This window comes from Excalfactoria chinensis, chromosome 8 (genome assembly GCF_039878825.1).
Source record: "Excalfactoria chinensis isolate bCotChi1 chromosome 8, bCotChi1.hap2, whole genome shotgun sequence".
NCBI lineage: Eukaryota > Metazoa > Chordata > Aves > Galliformes > Phasianidae > Excalfactoria > Excalfactoria chinensis.
Window position 1 is genome coordinate 24898435 of NC_092832.1, and position 20782 is coordinate 24919216.

General features: G+C 42.2%; 1 protein-coding gene across 16 annotated transcripts in view; it reads left to right on the top strand.

Annotated features, from left to right (window-relative positions):
- The window catches only part of FGGY (FGGY carbohydrate kinase domain containing), a 273209-nt gene that overhangs the window by 234015 nt on the left and 18412 nt on the right, over positions 1-20782 (top strand). For all 16 annotated transcript variants that reach the window (XM_072343867.1, XM_072343865.1, XM_072343863.1 and 13 more), the window contains 4 exons: positions 2083-2230; positions 3798-3872; positions 7447-7567; positions 10062-10156. In XM_072343867.1, the coding sequence (XP_072199968.1) occupies positions 2083-2230; positions 3798-3872; positions 7447-7567; positions 10062-10156 (439 nt within the window). The remainder of the gene's footprint in view (positions 1-2082; positions 2231-3797; positions 3873-7446; positions 7568-10061; positions 10157-20782) is intronic.

Sequence of the window (20782 nt, forward strand, 5' to 3'; positions counted from 1 at the left end):
AGAAGTGAGTTTCTTTTCCTTCCCTTCTCAATGCCATTTCCCCATCTGAAGACATGGCTCTTGGAAAAGCAAAAAGCGACAAAGTGACACACATGTCATCTGTCAGCTCTTCTGGGACCATTCGAGCAGAACACAATCATAGTATTTGGCAGTTTGCTATACCTGTATATTTTCATAGCCTCATTTCAGGTTTAGAAATGGAATTTTTTTACATTTTTCCCCCCAAAGATTCAGACTGACACCCTCTGGATTCCTAAACAGGTTAAGTCCCAAACTCTTGTTGCTTTCTGAAATTCTGTCCTTAATAAGAGCATAATCCAGAGCAAACTTGTGTTCAATTCTTATCCCCTGCTTTCAGCATTGTTCATTTTTATTAGCTTGTGCTTAGCTCTGCAAACCAGATCCAGCTGCTACTGATAGCTTCGTGTGGAATTGGGTAGAAAAAGCTCCAGAGAGCTCAGCCGTAACACTGCGTCCAGCACAGGCTTTGGTACAAACTGGAACTGGCAGAAGTTCAAAGGATTTTGCCAATCACTCACATCTTGTACAGGCAAAAAGAGGAAAAGCCATGAAGAAAGGAAAATGCCAAGGTGGTCTGGGTGTAAACGTGTCCGACTGAGCTCCAGCTTCTTTTGTGCAGTCCTCTGTCAGGGTGGCGCAAGCAGCTGATCCCTGCAAGCGTGGTGAAGCAGCACAGAGATCAGATGGAAGCTGCGATGTCTGTCTGGTAGATTTCTGGATGAGTGAAGCTTTCTTTTCTCTTTCTTCCCAATGGTCAAACCGTGATTTAGCCTGGAAATACAATGACTTTGTCTTTAGCATGCGCTGCTTACCTATAAGTAAGTTGTAGTGATGTAGAATACAGGGCCACCTCTGCAAGGGGGGGAAAAACGGTGACCTCAAAATTGTCATAACTCAGGTCCAGGAAGACACATAAAGCACGTTTAAAAGTATGTGAATAATGATGTGAATTAGTTATTTTAATGTCTTCCAAGTGTACTTCATTTTGAATGATATCCTCGGATAGCATACACATGGTAAGGTATAATTGAAAAAACATGCAGCTGAATGGTTGAATGCAAAGTATAAATATACAGCTGCTAGCAGGTCAGAAGTCAAACTAGTAAAGCATATGCCAAATTCCCTCAGGGATCTCATTAGTGTGTGATTGAATATACATGTAGAGGCTAAGTGAATATCTCTGTTTGGGTCTGTAGTGGATGAGACAATGACTAATCAATTGTAATTAGGGTTACATGCTATTATTGACCCACATGTCTAGAATTAAATGCCCCACTTGGAGATTTCCAAGGGGTTGAAAAATGTATATGAATCTGTTTATGATATTATGAGTGTTTGAAAAAGTATTCTGAGCATAATTGCCACATTTTTTAGATGGAATGTCACTGGAGCTATTGGAAGCCAAAGCACTGAAGAATTCACTGTTAGACCAAGGATCGCTGTTGGTCCAAGAAAGTGTCTGTTGGACACTGTGGAGCTGGGTGTATCTGAACTTAGATGCAAGCGTGTTTAGGCCCTTGTTTGGCTCCTCCCTGAAATAGCAGCCACTTGCTTTCTCTCCTCCACCCTTAGTGCTGCGTTTTAATGGTAACGCATACTGAAATAATTATGGTTTAAAAAAGGAAAGCTGAAAGTGCTATTGGTTAATCAGAGGAATTGCTTAACTGTTGTAAAGGAATTTTCATTTCTCTCTGGAATCCTCCTTGTTCTTCACTCTCGGCTTTCTTTCCTCCTGCTCTCCCTTTCACATTGTCAGCACCGTCCTGTTAGAGACAAACATCATCAAACCCCAAAGTACCCAACAGCTCTGGCTCAGTTAGGGACCATAGGAAGCAGTGTGCAGATTTGGGATCACAAACTTCCATTCCACCTCTCGTCCCACAGAACTGAGGCATGCAGATGGGCTCCCCACCGCCTGCACGCTGCACTGTTTCACCTCCTTTGTTTTACTTCTGGGATTTGGGATTCTTTGTTGGGTTTTCTGCTTTTGATAGTAGTGCAAATGTTTTATGTTTGATGAATAACCTCCCCCACTCTTTTTCCAACTTGTTTTTCTTCTAGTGCTCAAAGTATATATACATACTTGAACAGTCACCTGGATCTGATTAAGAAATCCTTGCCTGTGGGTTTCCTCACTGTTGATTTACATGTTTGGCCAGATTTCCATGGAAACAGATCTCCCTTAACAGATCTGACACTGAAGGGCATGGTAAGAAACAGCCTGTCTTTGCAAAAAGGTCAATACGGGGTAAAAAAAAATCTTGGAAGGAGCTTTAATTTTGAACATACTCCTCCTCAGCTATTTAAACTGTCCCATAGGATTTGGGTTTCTTGCTGCATTTTGAAGTGTGCTAAAGTTTCAGTAGAAAAGCAGAGATCATTATAGTTCAGAGGTCGGTACAGCCACATCTATTTCCTAAATATAAGGAGAGCGTGCATCTCCCACTAACCTTCTGAGGACTCTGTTAGCAGTGCCCACAGTTGTCATTAACTCACCTGACTGCCTAATATTGCATCCCAGCACAAATTAGAGCATCTCTACCTGGGAAAGGAATGAAACAAAAGATTGTTTCATTTCAGCAGATAAGAATTGTTGGGTGTTAAATCTCAACAGAGGCAAAAGGCTCCTCTGCTCATTGCTAAAAATGGCCAGAGATGCTCTCATGCGTGGAAACATGCAGTCATGGTGCTTCATAGGTCTTTGTTCAAAGTCTGATGCTGGCTTCAGGTTTTAAAAATGCTGCTTTTGGAACTGACAGGGCTTGAAGTGCTGTGTTTTGCACAAGGAAATGTGCAGAGCATTGCAGCGTGCAACCAGGAAGCAGCTTTTGGAAGCTCACCAGAGATGCTCTGCTGGGGACCTTTTTCAGCCCATCTTTAAAGATATGGACTATTTCTCTTTGTTGAACTTTCTGCCTGTAGACTGGATAGCTAACAGGCCAGATGTAATTGTGCGGGGCTGGAGAGCTCTCAGAAAGGAATCATTTGATATCAAAACACCTGACAAGTAAGGTGAAAATGCACTTCAGAGCGGCATCGTGTTTGTGTAAGGAATATCTCAAGCTTCTCACCAGCACCAAAACCTGCAGTGTGCGAGGCTGAGGTAGGAAAGGGAGCTGTAATAAGCACCACCACACGTTTCAAACCACAAACAGAGGAAGCATCAAAAAATAGGTGACATATTTGTGGAGTTCCACTGACACCGATATGATCTTATGAAAGAATTATACACTGCAGCAGGCTCAGAATTTCCCTCGGGATGAGAGCTGTGTGCAAACAGTGCTAATAGCAAAGCGTTTCCTCTGCTGGTGCTCACATCTGGCCTATGTTGATATTAACCCAGAGTAACTACGGCACAATATTTATTTATTTCAGAGTAAAGAAGATGAAGGGATGGTCTTTAATAATTAATTGTCTTTCAGTGTCACGGTGCTTGGAAGTGAGAAGTGCTTTTTAAAACTTGCTTTTATGTAATAGCATTTTCATATTATTGCATTAAATACATTCACAAGCGATGTCTGAGTCACAACATAAAACTGTCAGAGTTAATCTGTCTCTAATCCTACGTTAGATGCTGTTTGTTCTTTATTTCTTTGCAAGGACGACAACAATTTATGTGGTTCTTCCCTAGATCAAGAATGACATGTTTGACATAACGCTATGTGTATAGCTCACAACAATAAGGCTCAGAATTATCACTTAAGCTTGTTACAACAAGAAACTGTGGAGTTTTACTTTGGCTGGATTTGTACGTTTTCTCTTTGATCTTTGCGCAGGTTGTCGGACTGACACTGTCTCGGGGTCTGGATGAACTTGCCCTTATCTACTTGGCCACGATTCAGGCAATTGCTGTAAGCCATTTTAAGTGCATAAAAGAACAAATGAATTGTCCTGTGTGCTGTGGCAGACGGATCATTCCCCTCCGCTAAACAGATTGCTAGTAGTAGATGAATTCACTTACTGGACTTCTTACAGGAGCAAGATATTTACCCATGTTGCTGACTACTCCCAGCTGTAGGAGATGGTGTGAAGAATATGTTCCCTAGAAAGTTTTCCCCTTATGACCATTCAGAGCCTTTGCCTCTGGTACGTATGTTGAGAAAGAGGCTGATGCTACGAGGGGCAGCGTTGGCATCATGGGCTGAGATAGTGGAGGGAAAAAAAGCACAGAATTCCTTTTAGGAAGGAACTTGTTGTCCCCAAATTTGCCTCAGCCTCAGACCGTTCCTAAATGCTCAGGTTTCCCCTCATTGCCTGATGGGAGAGTCAGAACCGCAGTGCTGAAGTCTGAGCGGGTCTGTAACTCTACACACTGAATGAACCAGAGCTCATTCCTCCCACAGTTCCCCCATTGCAAGGCAACCAATTGTCTTATACGCGTCAATTCCAACCTGAGGCTGTGTTTCTGTAAAAGAGGAGAGATCACCTTGATGACAATGTCACAGCAGTTTGCAGACGTGCATGGATGGGATATTGATAGGAACACTTCTGTTTCTGCCCTCATTTTCTCAGATGAGAGACCTTCCAGAACCCAGGATCCCCAGTTCACAAGAAGTTCTATGGTTCTATTTTGACACAAGAACCTCGGTCAAAGGAGCTGTTTTGAAACACTGGCGCAGGGTCTCAGCAGTGGGTTGTGCGATCCCCAGGCATTCGGTGACTGCAGCTGACATTCCTTTGACATCCTCTTTGTAATTAAAAAAAAACAACACAACAAAACTTGTTGAACTTGCAAAACATGAACAGTTTGATGGATTGGGGAGTTTTCCTGACAAACCTCTATTTGGCTGGAAAACTTCCAAACTCCTCTACTGGTTAAACAGCAGCTTTGCTAGGCTGGGTCAGCCATCTGGGATGGAGGGTGGGCGGCTGCTGTAAATTCCCTGTGAGCTGTACATCTCATGTGTTAACCCTCCATCTTCAGGGAGTAGCTGGGATCTGGAATGGATGGTTGTCGGTTTTGATCTTTTTTAAGATGAATGTCGCTGATGTCTACCTGATGCTTCAGTCTAATCCCACAATTTAAATGAGAATGTGTAGGAGAGTTTAATCAATGCCAGCTACTGATACTACCCTGAAAGAGACTGAAAACTTCCCAGTATCGAACAGGTGCTCAGATATTGTGCAGTGCTAATGAGGTGGAAACCTTCTCAGCTGGAAATCCTGGGAAAGTCACCTATTATCTCACAGTACAATGCAACTCGTGTTTTATTGTAAAACACGCATACTGTGTTCAGCTCTAAATTCAGCATTTGTGGATCGTTGTGGCAGTTAATTGCCCCAATCGTGGGATTTAATATTAAAAGGTCATACCATACTTTTCATTGTAAGTTAACAGAAATTAATCTTCTGGTAAACAGTGTTTGAATAGTAGTTAGAAAGCAGACAGAAGCGGCCTCAGGTTTGGTGTGATGCATTTACCAACTGCTGATGCTGTACCCGGACATCTTAGTTTTCCTCCCATGCTCCGCCACTCCCATCTTAGCTCTGCTATGCAGAAGCACAGCCCCAGTCCCATACCGTTAACCACTGAAGCAAGGCAGCTCTGAAGCTGAGTAAAAGTCCTGTACAAAGTGTAGGCCTGCCCTCAGAATGTTAATCTCTGGTTTTCTTTTCAGCTGGAGACGCTTTTTTTCTTTTCATATAAAATTTGCATTTCAAGCCCCTCCATTTGCATTTTCTCCAATCCAGGATTAAATTAGTTCCCCCCACCCACCCACAGTGAAATAAGTCTGGCTGTAATTTCAATTGCTCCGTGAATACAATTTTCCAGGCAGGTAAACACAAACTGATTTTCACAGCGTGTCCTTTCTGAGGCTCTTTGGGATGTGTTTGCTGTGAGAGAAGTCGTTCGTAGGTTTGAATTCCAGAAGTAGTGAAAGAGAACATCCTCCTCCTCCCCATTCAGTGCCAAACGTGGCACACCAGTTGGCTCTCGGTGAGAACAGAGGCCCCATCATGGCCGTCAAACCCCCTTCAGAGGAGACAGACTTTCTCGAGTAGTTCTTTTTCGTTTCCACAATGAAATGGTGGCTGTGTGATTTGGAAGTGAGCTCTGTGTGTCAACAGGGAAGCGATGGATTTAGTCAGCTGTGTTGCGGCTGCTGAAGTTCCTCGTAACCACTTGCCTTAATACTCAGAAATACATTTGAAGACCTGTCCGGGGTTGTGCCAATCACAGCACGTGGCTCAGTCTGCAGAAATGCAGCTAGTTTGAGTTTTAGCGGAGTTTATTTGCGGAGGGCTTCATTGCAGGCAGCAAACCTCGTCATGAACCCACAGCACAGCATAAGGAAAACATAAATAATGGTTTGTCAGAACTGGGCCAGGCTGGTTTTGGTGGGGGGGGGGGGGGGCATTGCCTACAAATGGTCAGCTTGGGTGGAAGTTTTGACTTGGATTTGGCATTTTGTCAAGTTTCTAATTCAAAACTTACTTCCGAGGTATTACAATGAGCTGGGAATTGAGGGGGACAGACGGTCAGAGGGACTGGGAGTGCTCTGGTAGGAGAGAACAGAGAGGGCTGGCTTCAATGGCAAGCAAGGGTAGCACAGAGAGGGAGGATTTCTTTAATTGGCAGCCTCTTTGCATTCATCATTTGCAGGATGGAGCGCTGACCTGTTCTAAGGCTACTGAGAATGAAGGATTGGAAGTGAGAAGTTTAAAAATATACCTACATTTTAGATGTGGTTCAAATTAATCCAGGCGTGAAACGGAACATTTTATTTTGTGCAGGGCAAAGGCCAAGAGAAATAGTTAAGCCAGTAGAAAATTCCTCCGCTTTTTCTTTGCTGAAAAGGCAGAAAATGCAGGTTTATCATTTGCTCTTTTGTTTTGTTCTGTTTTGTTCTGTTTTGCCATTTAGCTTCAGAAATCTCAGTACTGAGGGTGATATTCAGATGCTTTTTTGCAAAGAAAACAGAAGGTTTTGGTGGGAACGTCTTTGCCATAGTAAGGGTTAGTTCTGGGCCTGGAAATCTTTTCTCTACCATGCTGCTCATGGTCACAAACAGCTGCTTATCCCTGCCATCATTTAGCTGGTACCCATTTCTGTCTTCTAGTCATCGCAGTATCCATCCTTGCAGGTACTTCCATGCAAGCCTTTTTTTCCCAAAAGTGCAGAGTGGAAATTACCTCTTCCTTTTTTCAGCCAGCCCAGGGATGCTCCCTGCAATATCCCATGCCTCTGTACTTCCCAATTCTTTGTGCAATCTGCTTGATTTTTCTTATCCTTAATCACAATACCATTTACTCTTTAAAGCTGAGCTAAGTCCCATACCCAGCCCTCGGGTTACTGCTGGGGGCAGGTAGTGTCTGCACATTTCTGTCACACTTTGTAGCACATTGTTCTTCTGTTCCTGTGGCTGCCCTCTTGTGCTCATCTGTTGTGCTTTTCTTTTTACTTTTCTTTTTCCCTTTTTGAAGTTAGGAACAAGGCATATTTTGGAAGCTATGGAGGCTGCAGGCCATCGCATCAACACCCTGTTCCTGTGTGGTGGGCTGAGCAAGAACCCTCTCTTTGTGCAGATGCACGCTGACATTACTGGTAAGTTAGAGGAAGTTTGGGTAAAGGAGCGTCAGCTGCTTTATTATTGTAGGTGGCCGAGTGCCCCATCTTTGGAAAAATAAAGACTTCCTTTATGTAGAAATGAATTCTGTTGGTTGGACAAAAATATTGGAATGAAATGTAACTTCCTGCAAGAGTGGATTTCCTGAAATTTAAAGGCATTTGGATAAGACAGAAATGTTTAGAAGTTCAAAAGACTTCAGGAAAACTTTGAGTAATGTAAGTTTAGGGTGTATGTCAAAGGAAGACCCGTCTGAGCTGACATGGGCGCAGTAATGCTCAGATTTGGGATATATCACTAACATCAAACCACACTTCATAACCATGATGCAGACGGGAAGATGAAAATATTCTTCTATGTATTTATCTGGGTTGAGAACAGAAATGGAGAAGCAAACTGATAATGCCTGTTGACCTTCCAATTAATGGATGTTGTTGTGGTCAAGGTGACACTTTCTGTGTGTGAAGAATGTCGAGGGGTGCGTATCTCCCCATATATTACTCAAATGCTTTAGGTGAATTTCAGCACGCAGAGTTTGGGATGCTGATTCCTGACGTGTGAAACAAAGAATCTGTGAGAAGGTATTCTGATTAAAATGTAATCAGGAGTTCTTGGACTGTAACTAACGGCCAAGTACAATTCAGCACAAAAAGGCCCTTTTGCAGTCTGGAGTTCTCCCCCATTTGTAAAATCTGTGACTGACAAGAGGTGTCAGAGTTCATCTAAGTGAAATGCTCTCAGTTGTGTTGAACTCATTTGAGCCTATCAGATAAAATAACTAACATTCCAGGATCAATCCCCCATTCTTTCACAAGAAAAAATTCTGAATATATTATTGTTAGCTGCAAATGCCCATGACTCAGCCATGCAGACATCCAGTAGATAACTTTACAGGCCACTTAAAAAGTGTCTCCATCTTTTTGTTTGCTTGGTAAGAGTTCTGCATTCACTCTGATGGTGCAGGAAATGTGCAGTAAGTTTTAGAGCGTGCTGAAAATTGCTTTCTGCTTCAGCGCCTGGTGAGCAGCCGCGTGGCTGTAAGCACTCGTGTTAAGCTGTCTGTGTCTGATCCAAGCCAACCCAAGTCCCGAGCCATGGTCCACCTTAGCAGGAGGAATGAGCATGGAGTCTGATTTTGCACTCTTGCTTTTAAGGTGGATGTGTTTATTGTAATTCAGACAAACACAAGAGGTGCTGTGGTCGCACTGGCTCACGGCTGGTAGCCATTCCAGCAGTCCAACAACAAGCCCATGCTGTGCTCATTTTCTCTCTGCACCACACTGCCTGTGCTAACTATAGGCAGAAATGGCATACAGGGTGCTGTGGCACTGGAAAATGACTGTAGGCAGCTTAAACCGAGGGAACAGAGCAATATCAGCATGTTAGCAGATGACTGGGGTGCGGTGTGAACTTGCTTTGATTTGGTAGTTGGTTCTTATATTAGGAATTTAATTTCCCATTTTAAAAGCATGTATTTGGCTTCTCCTCTGTAGGAGTTGCTCAGAGCTCTCTTTACATCTCCCTCCCTTTTCAGCTCACAGGAGCATCATATTTGGAGAAGGAAGTCCTCCTCCCACCTCCATGTTTGCATCATCATGCATCCAATGAGGTTATCTCAGTAATGGAAGTTTACACACGTGCCAGATACTGTAGGGATGTACAATCCTTTGTTTAAGTGGGATGAGCATCTGAAGCGCAGCTGGAGGAGTTGTTACACTCGCACCGTTCAGGCATCTCCAAGAGTTCAGACAGCAGGCAGATTTTAGTGGTTCATTGCTCTTTTTCCTTCTGCTTTTCCCCTGATAGCACAGGTTTCTGAAAAGAGGAAAAGTACGATGGCACCCATGGGTGATGAAAGTGTTTCATTACTTCTACTGCAAAACATGCAAAGCTTTTCATTGTATTTTCTTTTATTTTTCTAGGGCTTTAATCTTTTCAACTATTTTGTACAATCTGGAAGATTTCTTTTATTTCATTCACAGCTTGTGAAAGGTCACTATTTATATTTTTCTACCTTCCAACAAAAACAGACTGGCTTTGTTGGCATATATTTAAAAACGAACACAAACAACCCTTGGGGTTTTTGCTGTTCATTACAAAAGAAACAGAAAGGGGTTTTTCCCGCTGCCCCTCAAGGTCAACTTTCAGTTTTCAGGTTGGTTTGGAGGTGTGGGTAACAGCTTACAGTGCTTTGAGGTGAATAACCGCTGCTCTTCACTTACGTATTGATGCTTTCTGCATTCATATTGAAATTGTTTGATTTACATTCTGCATTTTTCTTGGGTCCCGGAACCACCCAGCACAGATTAACGTTCATCTGCAGTGGGTCGTACTGTATGAACAGAGTTGTCAACGAGGTTTTCAAGTCCTTTTTCTTTCCTTCCTTCTTTTTCTCTCTTTAATTATTCATTGAGCTGCTCCTGCTGCACTGCTTTATTCTTCCTAACAGATGTGTGATGTTTTCCTGTATAGGCAAACCTGTTGTCCTGTCCAAAGAAGTGGAGTCTGTCCTGGTGGGTGCTGCTATTCTTGGAGCTTGTGCTTCTGGGGATTTTGCATCTATACAGGTATGCAGCTCCTGATCTTATTATTTTTAATTATTGCTTTTTTAATTATGTTTTACCTTTGGAAGTTCGGCACTACGCACAGGCTTTGATTCAAGTGGAAAAGTTAGCAGAGCCGGCAACTCTTTTTCTCCACCCTCATGTTTGAACTCTGTTACTTATGTGTATAGAAGATTCACTGATGTCTGACATGCAGAATAAGCTGCTCTCTGTGAGGTTGGGCTGTGTAGTCTTACAGACAGAAGAGGGCATTTGGCAAGGCCCTGCTCCTGCAAGAGGGCCACACTTTCATCTCAGCTATGGGTCCCACTTCACATTGGGGAATATTAAACATCAAAAATACCTTAGCACTTACAGAGTTAAAAAGAACAAAAAACACACCTACACCTCTTGTCTTGCTCATAGTGAATTCAGAGTTAATAACGAGAGTGGAACTTTGTGTTTATTTGTGTTATTTCAATCCTTTAATGGTTGTAGAAGTGGCAGCAGTGCTTTTATGTTCAGTGGATCAGCCAAAGCATGATTTAACTGCATTAATGTAAGTGACAACCTGAAGAACCATCTGTATGCACACAATCGTAGCTGTTTTCCCAGCTGCCAGTTGTGCCAGCACAGGGCATTTCCTCTCCGAGCAGAAAGCACAGCTTCCTTTCATGAGAATTCTCCCATTAAAATTAATCCCTTGGAACAAATAGGTTGCACAATATGCATTTCTGCTTGTAAGGAAATCTTGATTGTTTTGATAAACGTAATTTCAGTAGCAGCTTTTGGTGATAGGAACTCATGTTTAATTCCTACCTTTCTGTTATCTGTCTTCATTTAAAGCAGTATTCATTTCTGGTTTCTTGCACCATTATGCCATCAGTGAACATCTCAAAACTCTTTAAACTAAGTAAGTCTGTCTTTATAAAAATACGGTCCCTTCCCATCTTTTCTTGAATCAAAGAAAGCAATACCAGATTATAAAGAAAAAAAGAAACAAATCACATTTCATTCCAGTGCCTCAGCACTGCATTAGGAATCTGATTTCTCCATTTGTGTCAGGTCTGATTGCAAGGCTCTTTCTGGCCATCAGGGCGATGCCTTTTGTTTCACTGAGTTGCAGGTCAGCACCAGGCACTTCCTTGGGATCCCCCAGGAGCAGGAAAGGGGAAAGCAGCTTGGAAATGACTGTTGTTATTCATCTCCCTGGACGTTTATGACATGTTTCTTTCCACCCCACTGCTGGTGGTGATTGCTGGGAGCCAGGTGAGGCCCCATCCGAGTCACCAAACCTGCGGTGGGAAGAAGCAGCTCTCTGTGATTTGGCTTAGCGTCTGTTCATCAGGTTGTTGTTGAAGAGGTGACACCAACGCAATATCAGCTGTATTGTGCAGCAAATGCTTTCAATTACGTTGAAATATTTTCCAAAGAATTCAGGTACTTGAGGTCAGGGACAGTATGAAGAATACAAACGTCTTTTGGGGTAAATGGGCACCTAACCTTGCAGTTCAATAACCTCTTATTTTTCTAGCATTCTTTGCAAAGCAAAACCTTTCGTAGAGGTGCTGCTGCAAGCATTCCGTGTCACTGTAGTTTATGTGAATAACAGAAGTTATTATCTGCCCTCTGATAGGTGCTTTCTACTCAGTTATTGAGTTTTCCAGAACTGTTTGTTTGCTCAGTCTGACAGTAAAGGAGTAAAACTAAAAAATACAAAAATAAAACCAACCACCAACCAACCACCCTGTGAGGTTTTTTAGCAATAGCCTCTTTCTTTATGACTACGTTTGTTTGAAGGGGAATTTTTACTGTATTTTTCCCAGTGATTTTGGTCACATTTCTCAGAATGATTTTTGGATGTGACAAAAGCAAAATGCTTAAAAGCAATCTGGTTTTCCTGGCTTTGCTGTTCTCTATTCTCTAAAATCGAGGCATCTTCAGGAAAGCTTGGAAATAGCACCCAAAACCAACGTCCCTCAATATCACATCTGGTAATCTTAGTCTGGATTTAACCAGGACTGCTGACTACCAAGCAGACAGGTAAAGCACACCGGTGCCAAGCATTCATAGTACTGCTGCTGGGAGTGATGCTTCAGGGAGCTGGTGAGCCTGTGGAGCAGGGTTGTGTCTGCATGCTGAAGCTGCAGCTTTGGGACTGCATCAGTGCACATCAAGTGTTAGAGCTGCCCTGCTCGTGCATTCTGGTGCTGTGGGCGTTTTGGGGCCATGGGGCAACAAGACAGAGCTGCTGCTCCAGCCATCTGCTGTTGGCTCAGGAAATTTGGTACAGAGAAGGTCTGTGGCCAGGAGAAACGGTATAGAGTAAGAAACATATGGTAACCGTATACTGTAATTAGTGTTAGACTTCTAGATTAATGGTTGGGAAATGGATTGGCATTGCCTATTTTTTCCTTAGGGGTGAAGTAGGTGGTTGTGGCGGTTGCTTTTTGTCCCGTATCCTGTACTGTCTTGATCCTTAATCCTGTGACATTCCACCACTGGGATTTGGAAGTGGGGAAGTTGCTGCTTTGGGGGATTATTGTTCCAGGAACAGGGAGTGATTTACCTACAATTGCTGCGTGCTGAACCCAGTCAGCACGTTTGTGAAGCAATTGGATGCTCACACTTCCCTTTCTTGGGCAACTGATTATAATGGCTGGAACACAAATATGCTTTTCCCTAAATGAGTTTCTTCTCAGAAGGAAACAAGTCTCTGTGCACCTCCCAGCTCCTTCCCTTTTCTGCAATACAGCAGTGGCCATTTGCAGGATGCAGTACTTCCTTATAATCCTTATTTCTTTTAACTTCTTAAGTGATTTGGGCAGAAAAGACTTTCATGCTTTTTGTTCCCCACGTCTGGTTTTGTCACAGAATTCTGAGTATGCTGAGCCTTTGCAGGAGGAAAAACAAACACTGGAAATGAAAGATACTGTAAAATTTGTAGCCTTGGAGGTTAATCTGCTGGATGTGTGTGATTTTAGGAGCTCGAGCCCCTTGGAGCTGCAATTTCATCTTTAGGTAATTCTATCAAGGAAAGATTTATAACCTCCATCTCTCGTGCCTGGTCACCATATGTCGTTCCTTCAAAGAATGTTGACTTCTCTGTTTTCCTCTTCATTTACTCTCTCCGCATTCTTCTCCTCTGTGGTAAAAGAGAATTAAAACAATTGGTCTATCCAAAAAGGATAAAACCACACACGCTGTGGTGAGAGTTATTTCCCATTTTATCTTTTGGTTGTTTGGTCTCCAGAATCTCCGGGAAATGGAGAAAATCTGAATTTCTTCCTGCAATTCAGTTTATCTTTTCATTTGCCCCTGCTACAGCTTTTTCCTTTTAGAGGTTCTGTAGTACCTTCATTATTGTTCCTGTGAACCAGAGCACAGCCTGCCTGGGTCAGCGCTGGCACAGAAGATGGAGCTGTGTACAGCCCACACTGCATAAGGATTGTTGAATTATTTACTAGAGTTTGGGGGATTTTTCAAACACGTGCCGCATTCAATGGAATAACCTCACTGGTTCTGGCTTAGATGGGTCAATTTATTGGTTCTCGCCGTTCCTTCCATGTGGAGCAGCAGGATCCTGGGTTTTTTTTCTGTGTGATTGTTTCTGTAGTAAAAATATAGTTTCCGGTGTAACAAGCCAGCAGCAATTCCTTCTCAGTAAAAATGTTCAATAAATAAATGTCAAAGTTTCCACTATATCCTCATTAATCTGCTTCACTTGTATGTAATTGAAAATGGGAAGAAGGTGCTGTTTGATTTGGCAATCGTCCAGCTCCTTTCTTTTCTTTTCTTTTCTTTTTTGGACTCTTTGGGACAAAGCTGTTCACCAGGGAACGGCGTTATTGCCTTATAAAATTCTGCACTCCGCTGACTATTCCTTAATTGCATATTAAAGCAATTAATAAAATTGCCAGTGTGAAATTAAACTGGCAAATTTATTTTGGAGTTGGCATCTAATGTGGGTCATTCTCACTGGTCAGTGTGGAAGAGAAGAACTTCATGTTGTTTGCTAAAATACTTTTCACTGGTAACTTTCTGCATTCATTTTTGGTGTAAAACATAGAGCTAGAAGTTGGTTCTTTTTAGTACAATATGGTTACTCTGCAGTTTCCGTAATGGAACAAGTAGCAATAGTGAATTGACAGCATTTCTTAAGAAGACACATTGGTAGTAATTGGGCTTGCCCAACTTTTTGCTGATGGAACTAGCAGGATGGGGCTATTTTCATTTCTGGATCAGGCTGTCTCTGTAATTTCACGTAGCTCCACTTATGTCAGCAGACATGCTTCAGTTGATGATCTGATTTATTCCTCTTCCATAGCATTACCAGGTCATGGATTGAAATTAATACAAATATTCCAGTTGATTTCCATATTTTCAAAAGGAAGAACCAAGTGAAAATCAAGGAGAGGATGGTTTTTTTCCTTAGAAATGGTAATAACTTGGGAAATCAAAAGAGGAAATAAAATGACTTCTCCCTGTTGAATTAGGTAATATTGCCTTCCTTCATCTCATTAAAAATGTAAAGCACTCTTGGTTTTGAGCAGGGTAAATTAGTAATTAAGTGCTATAATCAACTTGTGTAAACATAATAATGAAGGAGAGCAGCAAATTAATCATTTTGTTGGCTTGCTTTACCCAATTAATTCATCTTTTACTAAGGGCCTTCGTTTTACATTGGGATGTTTTTCTCCTATTTTCTTAATCTGGATGTTTTGGAAAGTCAGAGGAAGGAGGTGAAGTTCTTCAGAACCGCACTGTGTGCAAATACCGTGTTAAGGTGCTGTGAACTTGCCTTCCTTTTCTTCAGAAGCTCCAGGTTTGTGCATCTACGCTTTGAGTCCATGGTTCAGTGGAGGCCAGTCTTGGGCAAGGCTGGGTTTTGCTTTTCTTCGTAGCATATTGGCTGGGTACGGCCTCTTTATGTCAGTGATTCTTTTAAATTCCTTCCTGGATACGTTCATCGTCAGTCTGTATTGAAAGGGCACGGGCTCCATAAAAAAAAAAAAGAGTTGAAAATCTGTGCGTAGTTGATACAGCTATTGTTAGAGACAGTATTCTGGTGGTGAAAAGAGCTGAATCTTCACAGTCCATTCATTTTGTGTGTTCTCACTTCTGACTGTCAGCAAAGCTATCAAGTAATGTCATGGGCAGTTTGTGATGCAGACAGTACAGCTTGCCGAGATCCAAGCTGTTGTCCACATAAACAGCAAGGATGTTCAGTGACTGTGGTCATTGTGTTCAATATTTGCAGCCTCGCTTGGATTCAAAGCAGCGATTCAGCAGTAGAACTCCATTCCTTTACCTCTCTCCATGGTGTTTTGACACTGAAATACATCTTCGCCTAATTGAAATGGTTTGGGGTGGGCTTTTTTTGTGTGCTTGCATCGAAAAGGTTAGATTCAATCCGGCATGCATGAAACCACCAAGATGCTGGCAATGCCTCTGGCTTTTGTATAGAGTCAGCTGCCTTCTTACCAGAAATCTTTAGAGAAATATAGATGAGAGGGAAAAATTAAAAGGCAGTGATTTGATGGCCACTGTCCAGTTCCTTGTGGTGCAGTGTTTATGGTACAAAGAGTGCCTTTTTAGTTAGCATATTTTGGCCTTTGTGTCAGAAGTCTTAGCAGTAAGGGTAAGAAGTGGATGAATCAGAGCTACTCTTTTGCCCTAAGGATGATCCTTCAGTATTAAAGCTGAGAAATATAAACGCTTGTCTGTCTCTGCCAAGCACACAATGAGCTTTCAATTGGTTTGAGAGCATTCACTGTGATTCTTTTTTTCACTTTTCAAAAGCCGCAATAAATATATGAAAACATTTCTACTTTCTTTCAGCTGACTTCAGTGGACGGTATTTATGTGTGGTTGGAAGTCCGCTCTTGGTGGGCGTTAAATCGCACATAGAAGCACCACCACTTGGAGACAGACAGCTGAGATGGAGCCGAGAGCTCGATGCTTTCACAAAAGCACTAAGAAAAGTGCCCTCTGTCTTGTTGCTGTTTACGGACATGTGATACTGGTTGACATCTGTTGCCCTTCTCATTTGAGGACTGTTTGCTTTACTAACTTTAACATTTCCACATTGCTGTGATGTTGAAGCGCAGATACACAAATCTCCTTGGAGTCCCCAAGGTCCTTTTAGGAGAAGCGGGGCTGCCCTCATTTGATATCATCCTGCTGGCTGCTTTTTATACTGGAGCTCAGATAAATCCGCGGCTGTTAAATGTTCTTGGTGGAGTGCTACATCTAGTGCTATATGTTGTCATACATTTGATGAATGATCAGATCAGTACGTTCTGTACAGTAGTGTTTGGTTAATTGTCACCTTAGATGATTTGTAGACGTTTTATATCACTTGAAATTATTACAGGTAAAAACTTGTCTAAGAAAATGTCAAAGTTTGTTGCAGCAGGTCATATAGTACTCAAATGACAGATGACTGCGGTCTGTAATCATAGTGCAATATTCTCAGTTAATGTAAATCAGCATTACTCCAGGATTTCAGAGCAGTGACACCAGCTTACTCCAGTGCCCTGATCCAGTCAAGCACTTTGGTACATCATTTAACTTTCAAGTAGGCCAGAAGTTCAGTCGAAGGCAAGCAGGGCTGCCCATCTGCTGAAGTACTTTGCTGGATCAGAGCCCAAACAGGAATCTGACACACAGTTTGCCCGTAGATGACACATCTTGAAATGATAAAGGCTATTATGGCTCTTGCCATTGGTTATTACCCATTCAGAAATGAGTTGTGGATACTGGAGGTAATAGGATACAAAACCAATGCCTTCTGTTTGGTGCCGTTCTTTTGTGCAGACTTAGCATGTACCAGTGGAAATGGCACCCAGCACACAAATGTTCAGATTTGGAATTTCTTACTAACTTTTAATGACAGGGAAGGGCAGCTGCAGTAGGTCAGTGTAATACATTGACTGTAACAGAACTGCAAGCACATACATATGAGTATCTGGCACAGAAGCACTGAAGTTGGAGATGACAGTCTCCAAAATCCAGTAGGTAAAGATGTGACCATGTTGTTTTTCTAAAGGTAGGTAACAGAATACCAGGCTAATGAAGGGACACAAAGCGTGGCCTTCTGTTTGGCCACTGGTGGAAGGCACTGTGTTGGGAAATCAGCGGGCTTACCTGTTCATTAATTCTGTCTGAGAATGGTGATAAGGGTTTTGTTAGCTATTTCCTACATTTATGAGGATGGACTGAAAAGACAGTTAAGGCCTCCAGGGTGTAAGAATGACCCACAAAATGTATTTAATCTTCAGTGATTATCCAGTATTATTGAAGATTCGTCCAGGTTTGTGCATTGGCATAATTCCACTGACTTCACCTGACTTTTATATCTTGCACGCACATGCCTGATGAGAATATTAGAAGCAACCATATGTGTATAAATAAAATCTGTTCTGTGGGCTCAGCACTTAGATCGTCATGCCTGTTAGCTTTTAATAAACTCACATCAGCTGATGTTGGCAAAGAATAGGAGTTTGTGTTTTGTTAATCTGCAGCAATGGAGCCTTTTACTGGACCAGTAGTGCTCCTCTTACCAAGACCTGTCAAACAGGAGAAAATACGCTGCCTGGGACAGTTCTGGTTCAACTGTTGCATGTCGATGTAACAAGGCCCAAAATGATGGTGTTGGAGTCAGTGTGAAGAGATGTACAATTAGTTGATTGTTTTCCAAACAGACCAAGACTAAGATCATCTTGTTGAAGAAGTTATTGTGTAATATCAGTACCTTACAGTTATTCTAGCTTGCTGGCCTTGTCTTGAGGAAAGCCATAAATATGAGGAAACCATAAAAGTGTCCTTATAGTAGACAGATGCTTTCTTTAAAGTGTACAGTAATCCATCTCCTTTCTATTTTAAGGCCAGATTTTACCACATGCTCAAAGACGTGGCTGAAGTCATTTGGACCTTGGACACCCTTTCTGTCCAGGCCATTTAGACAAGGAAAAACATGATAGCAATATTTTATAGGAAGGATGAGTACAAAGGAGGGTACCGTGGATCCTTTGTAACTGTCGGTAGTCAGTAAGGTCCTTTTCAGAGCATTTGGCTTAAATGATGTTCGAGATGTCAAACAAGTTGAAGTCTCTTTGCCCTCGCCTCTTCAAGAGCTGAGCAGAACAACCCTCAAGTTATGCACTAGAGAATTGGAAACTCAATCTGGCTATGCTGTGAGATTAATTTTCCATCTGGGATTTGCTCTCTTGCTATGTCAGTGCAGGGGATCAGACTGTTCTGTAGCAAAGCACAAGCATGTAGAGGCTCTGCAGTAGCTGTCTGAAATGCTTGCGTGGTTTCTTTTTCAATACATTTTTGAAGGACGTTATGGTCACAGAGTCGTGGGATTTGATGCCAGTAGTTGGTATCACCGGGACATACCTGAGCCGCCTTATCTCTGAAGAAGCTTTTTTACCTTATCTGTACTATGTTGTCATTTCTCCTACAGGTGCCTGAAAGGTTTTGTTGCTCACAGTTTGCCCTATCTGTGTAGCTTGATGGCTGCCTATGATCTAAGCACTTCCAGTACGTTTCATTTTGCTGCGGTTAATACAAAATAGACTTTTCTTTCTTCTCTTTTATGTAATCATGGGTCTGAAATGTTAAAGATCCCCTGTTAGTTTTATTAGCAAGAAATCCCAGTGGCTTTATTAGTGTATTGGCTTTTCTCATCTTCGGAACTGTAATCCAGTTCTCAGTCTCCTTTCTTTGTCTTTATAAGTCATGGGCTCTAGTCCCCTTGGTTTCTTGGACATAGATGTATAACAATCACTCCCAGCTCTTGCTTACTTTCCTGTTCTGAAACAACTTGTGACACCCACAGCACTTCATTCTGAAACATAACTTGATACTAGAAACTGGGGCAGTGGGTTGTAGAGAGAATCCATATAAAATTACTTCCTGGTCCATAACCATCACTCTGGAGGGAAATACAAGCAGAAGGGCTAACCAGTAACTGGGCATGGAAAAGCACAGGTTGCAGATTGTTGCACAAAGATAATCCTCCACATCAGGGCTGGAAAACAGTGGGTGAACGTGAATAAGGAGAAAGAAGCATTGTGCCCATATCTCGCTGTGCCTTGCCAGAGTGGATAAGCAGCAAAATGAGTTGCATTGTTAAGTTTTACAAGTGCAGTTTTCAGCTAAGGATAATATACAGGGATGTACTTAATGTGTAGCAGTGCTAGGGGTTGCGTTGCCCTGAATATTTTTGACACACAGTAAGTTTGGATCCATGTAGGGCCTGTTGGTGTGAGCACATGCCATCGGTTTTTCACACAGTTTCCACTTAGTCCTTGGCTGTGTAGAAATCTTCTGAAGGGGTTTGAGTGGGGAAGCCATGGTGGAAGCATCTTGTTCTGTCAAGGATCAGAGTGGTGGTGATCATCAGAGGATGATAGTTGTGTTGCATTTGGAAGATCCTTTCATTTCCCAGCCCTGTAGCTCAAAACTGAGCTAAACTTCTAGGATATATTCAAGAAAAAGCTTCTGAGTCCAGCAGCGTTGGGTCAGACTCCTTGTGCTTTCAAAGTGCCTGATAAGATTGTTTGTGAAATGTTCCCAGACCGATGTCTCCCTGCCTGTTGTTATTAAGTAGTTTAGGTATTGAATGCTGTGTCTTTAGACTGGACTGGGAGAAACTGTGCTTGAGTGCCTCACAGCTGATAAATTAGGTACGTGTTAGTCTCTTGGTTGGAAGCTGGCACTTAGCTTAGGTGAAAGAGATGAGTAATGGCCGTAAAGATGCTAAGCTGTTTGAAACTCTTCTAATAAACGGGGTCCTGTTGTGATGAGCTATCCTCACTTTCTTTGACTGTTTGTTATAAGAGCTTTGAATATACAGGCATATTACTCATTATTTACTGGCCATGGTTGTAAGGTTGTTTAATTTTGCAATAGTCCCATCTAAGGGATGTTTCTTGTACTGCATGACAGGGAGACAAGGCAGGCTGTGCTTTTCGTTTTGTTTGTATGCCTTTGCCCCCATGGAATGACTGGGTAGCCAGCACATTCATTGCTTCCTCAGGTGTGCTCACAAGGCTTGCAGTACTTCGGTTAAGCATTGTGATATATGCTCTTTTCTTATGGGTTCACATTTTATCCGTGCAGCACTGTTTGGGCTATGCCAGTGTTGGGCTGGAAGAGGAAAGATTTATGATGGCATTGATTGCAGTGCTAAAATAAACTGCTCTCCCTTAGCCGGAGGAATATGAGTTTGTAAATGCCAGCATTTTATACACAAAATGAAGGACACTGGCTAAGGAAGCCAGCTGCCTTGGTTAGCTGTTCAAGATCTGAAAATGGCAAGTCTTTAAAAGCCAAGAGCCAGAAAAAGTCATTTATATTAGAACAAACTCTGTCATGAGTCATTTGACTTCTTTTTGTCTTGCACGCAGAGTTTATGTCTCAGACCTTCTAAGGCCCGAGTAACATCTGATACTCTTTAGGCTGAGCTAGCTCTAATAGAAGTTCCTGTTTCCAGTTAGACGACAGCTTACCAGTTACAGTGTACCACTCAGAACTCTGTTTAACCTAACGCTTGTGTTTACAGGCTGAAAACTAATACTTATTTGTTATTTTTATGGTACGTTGTTTGTCTGTGATTCAGTTCCAGCCACAGTGTTG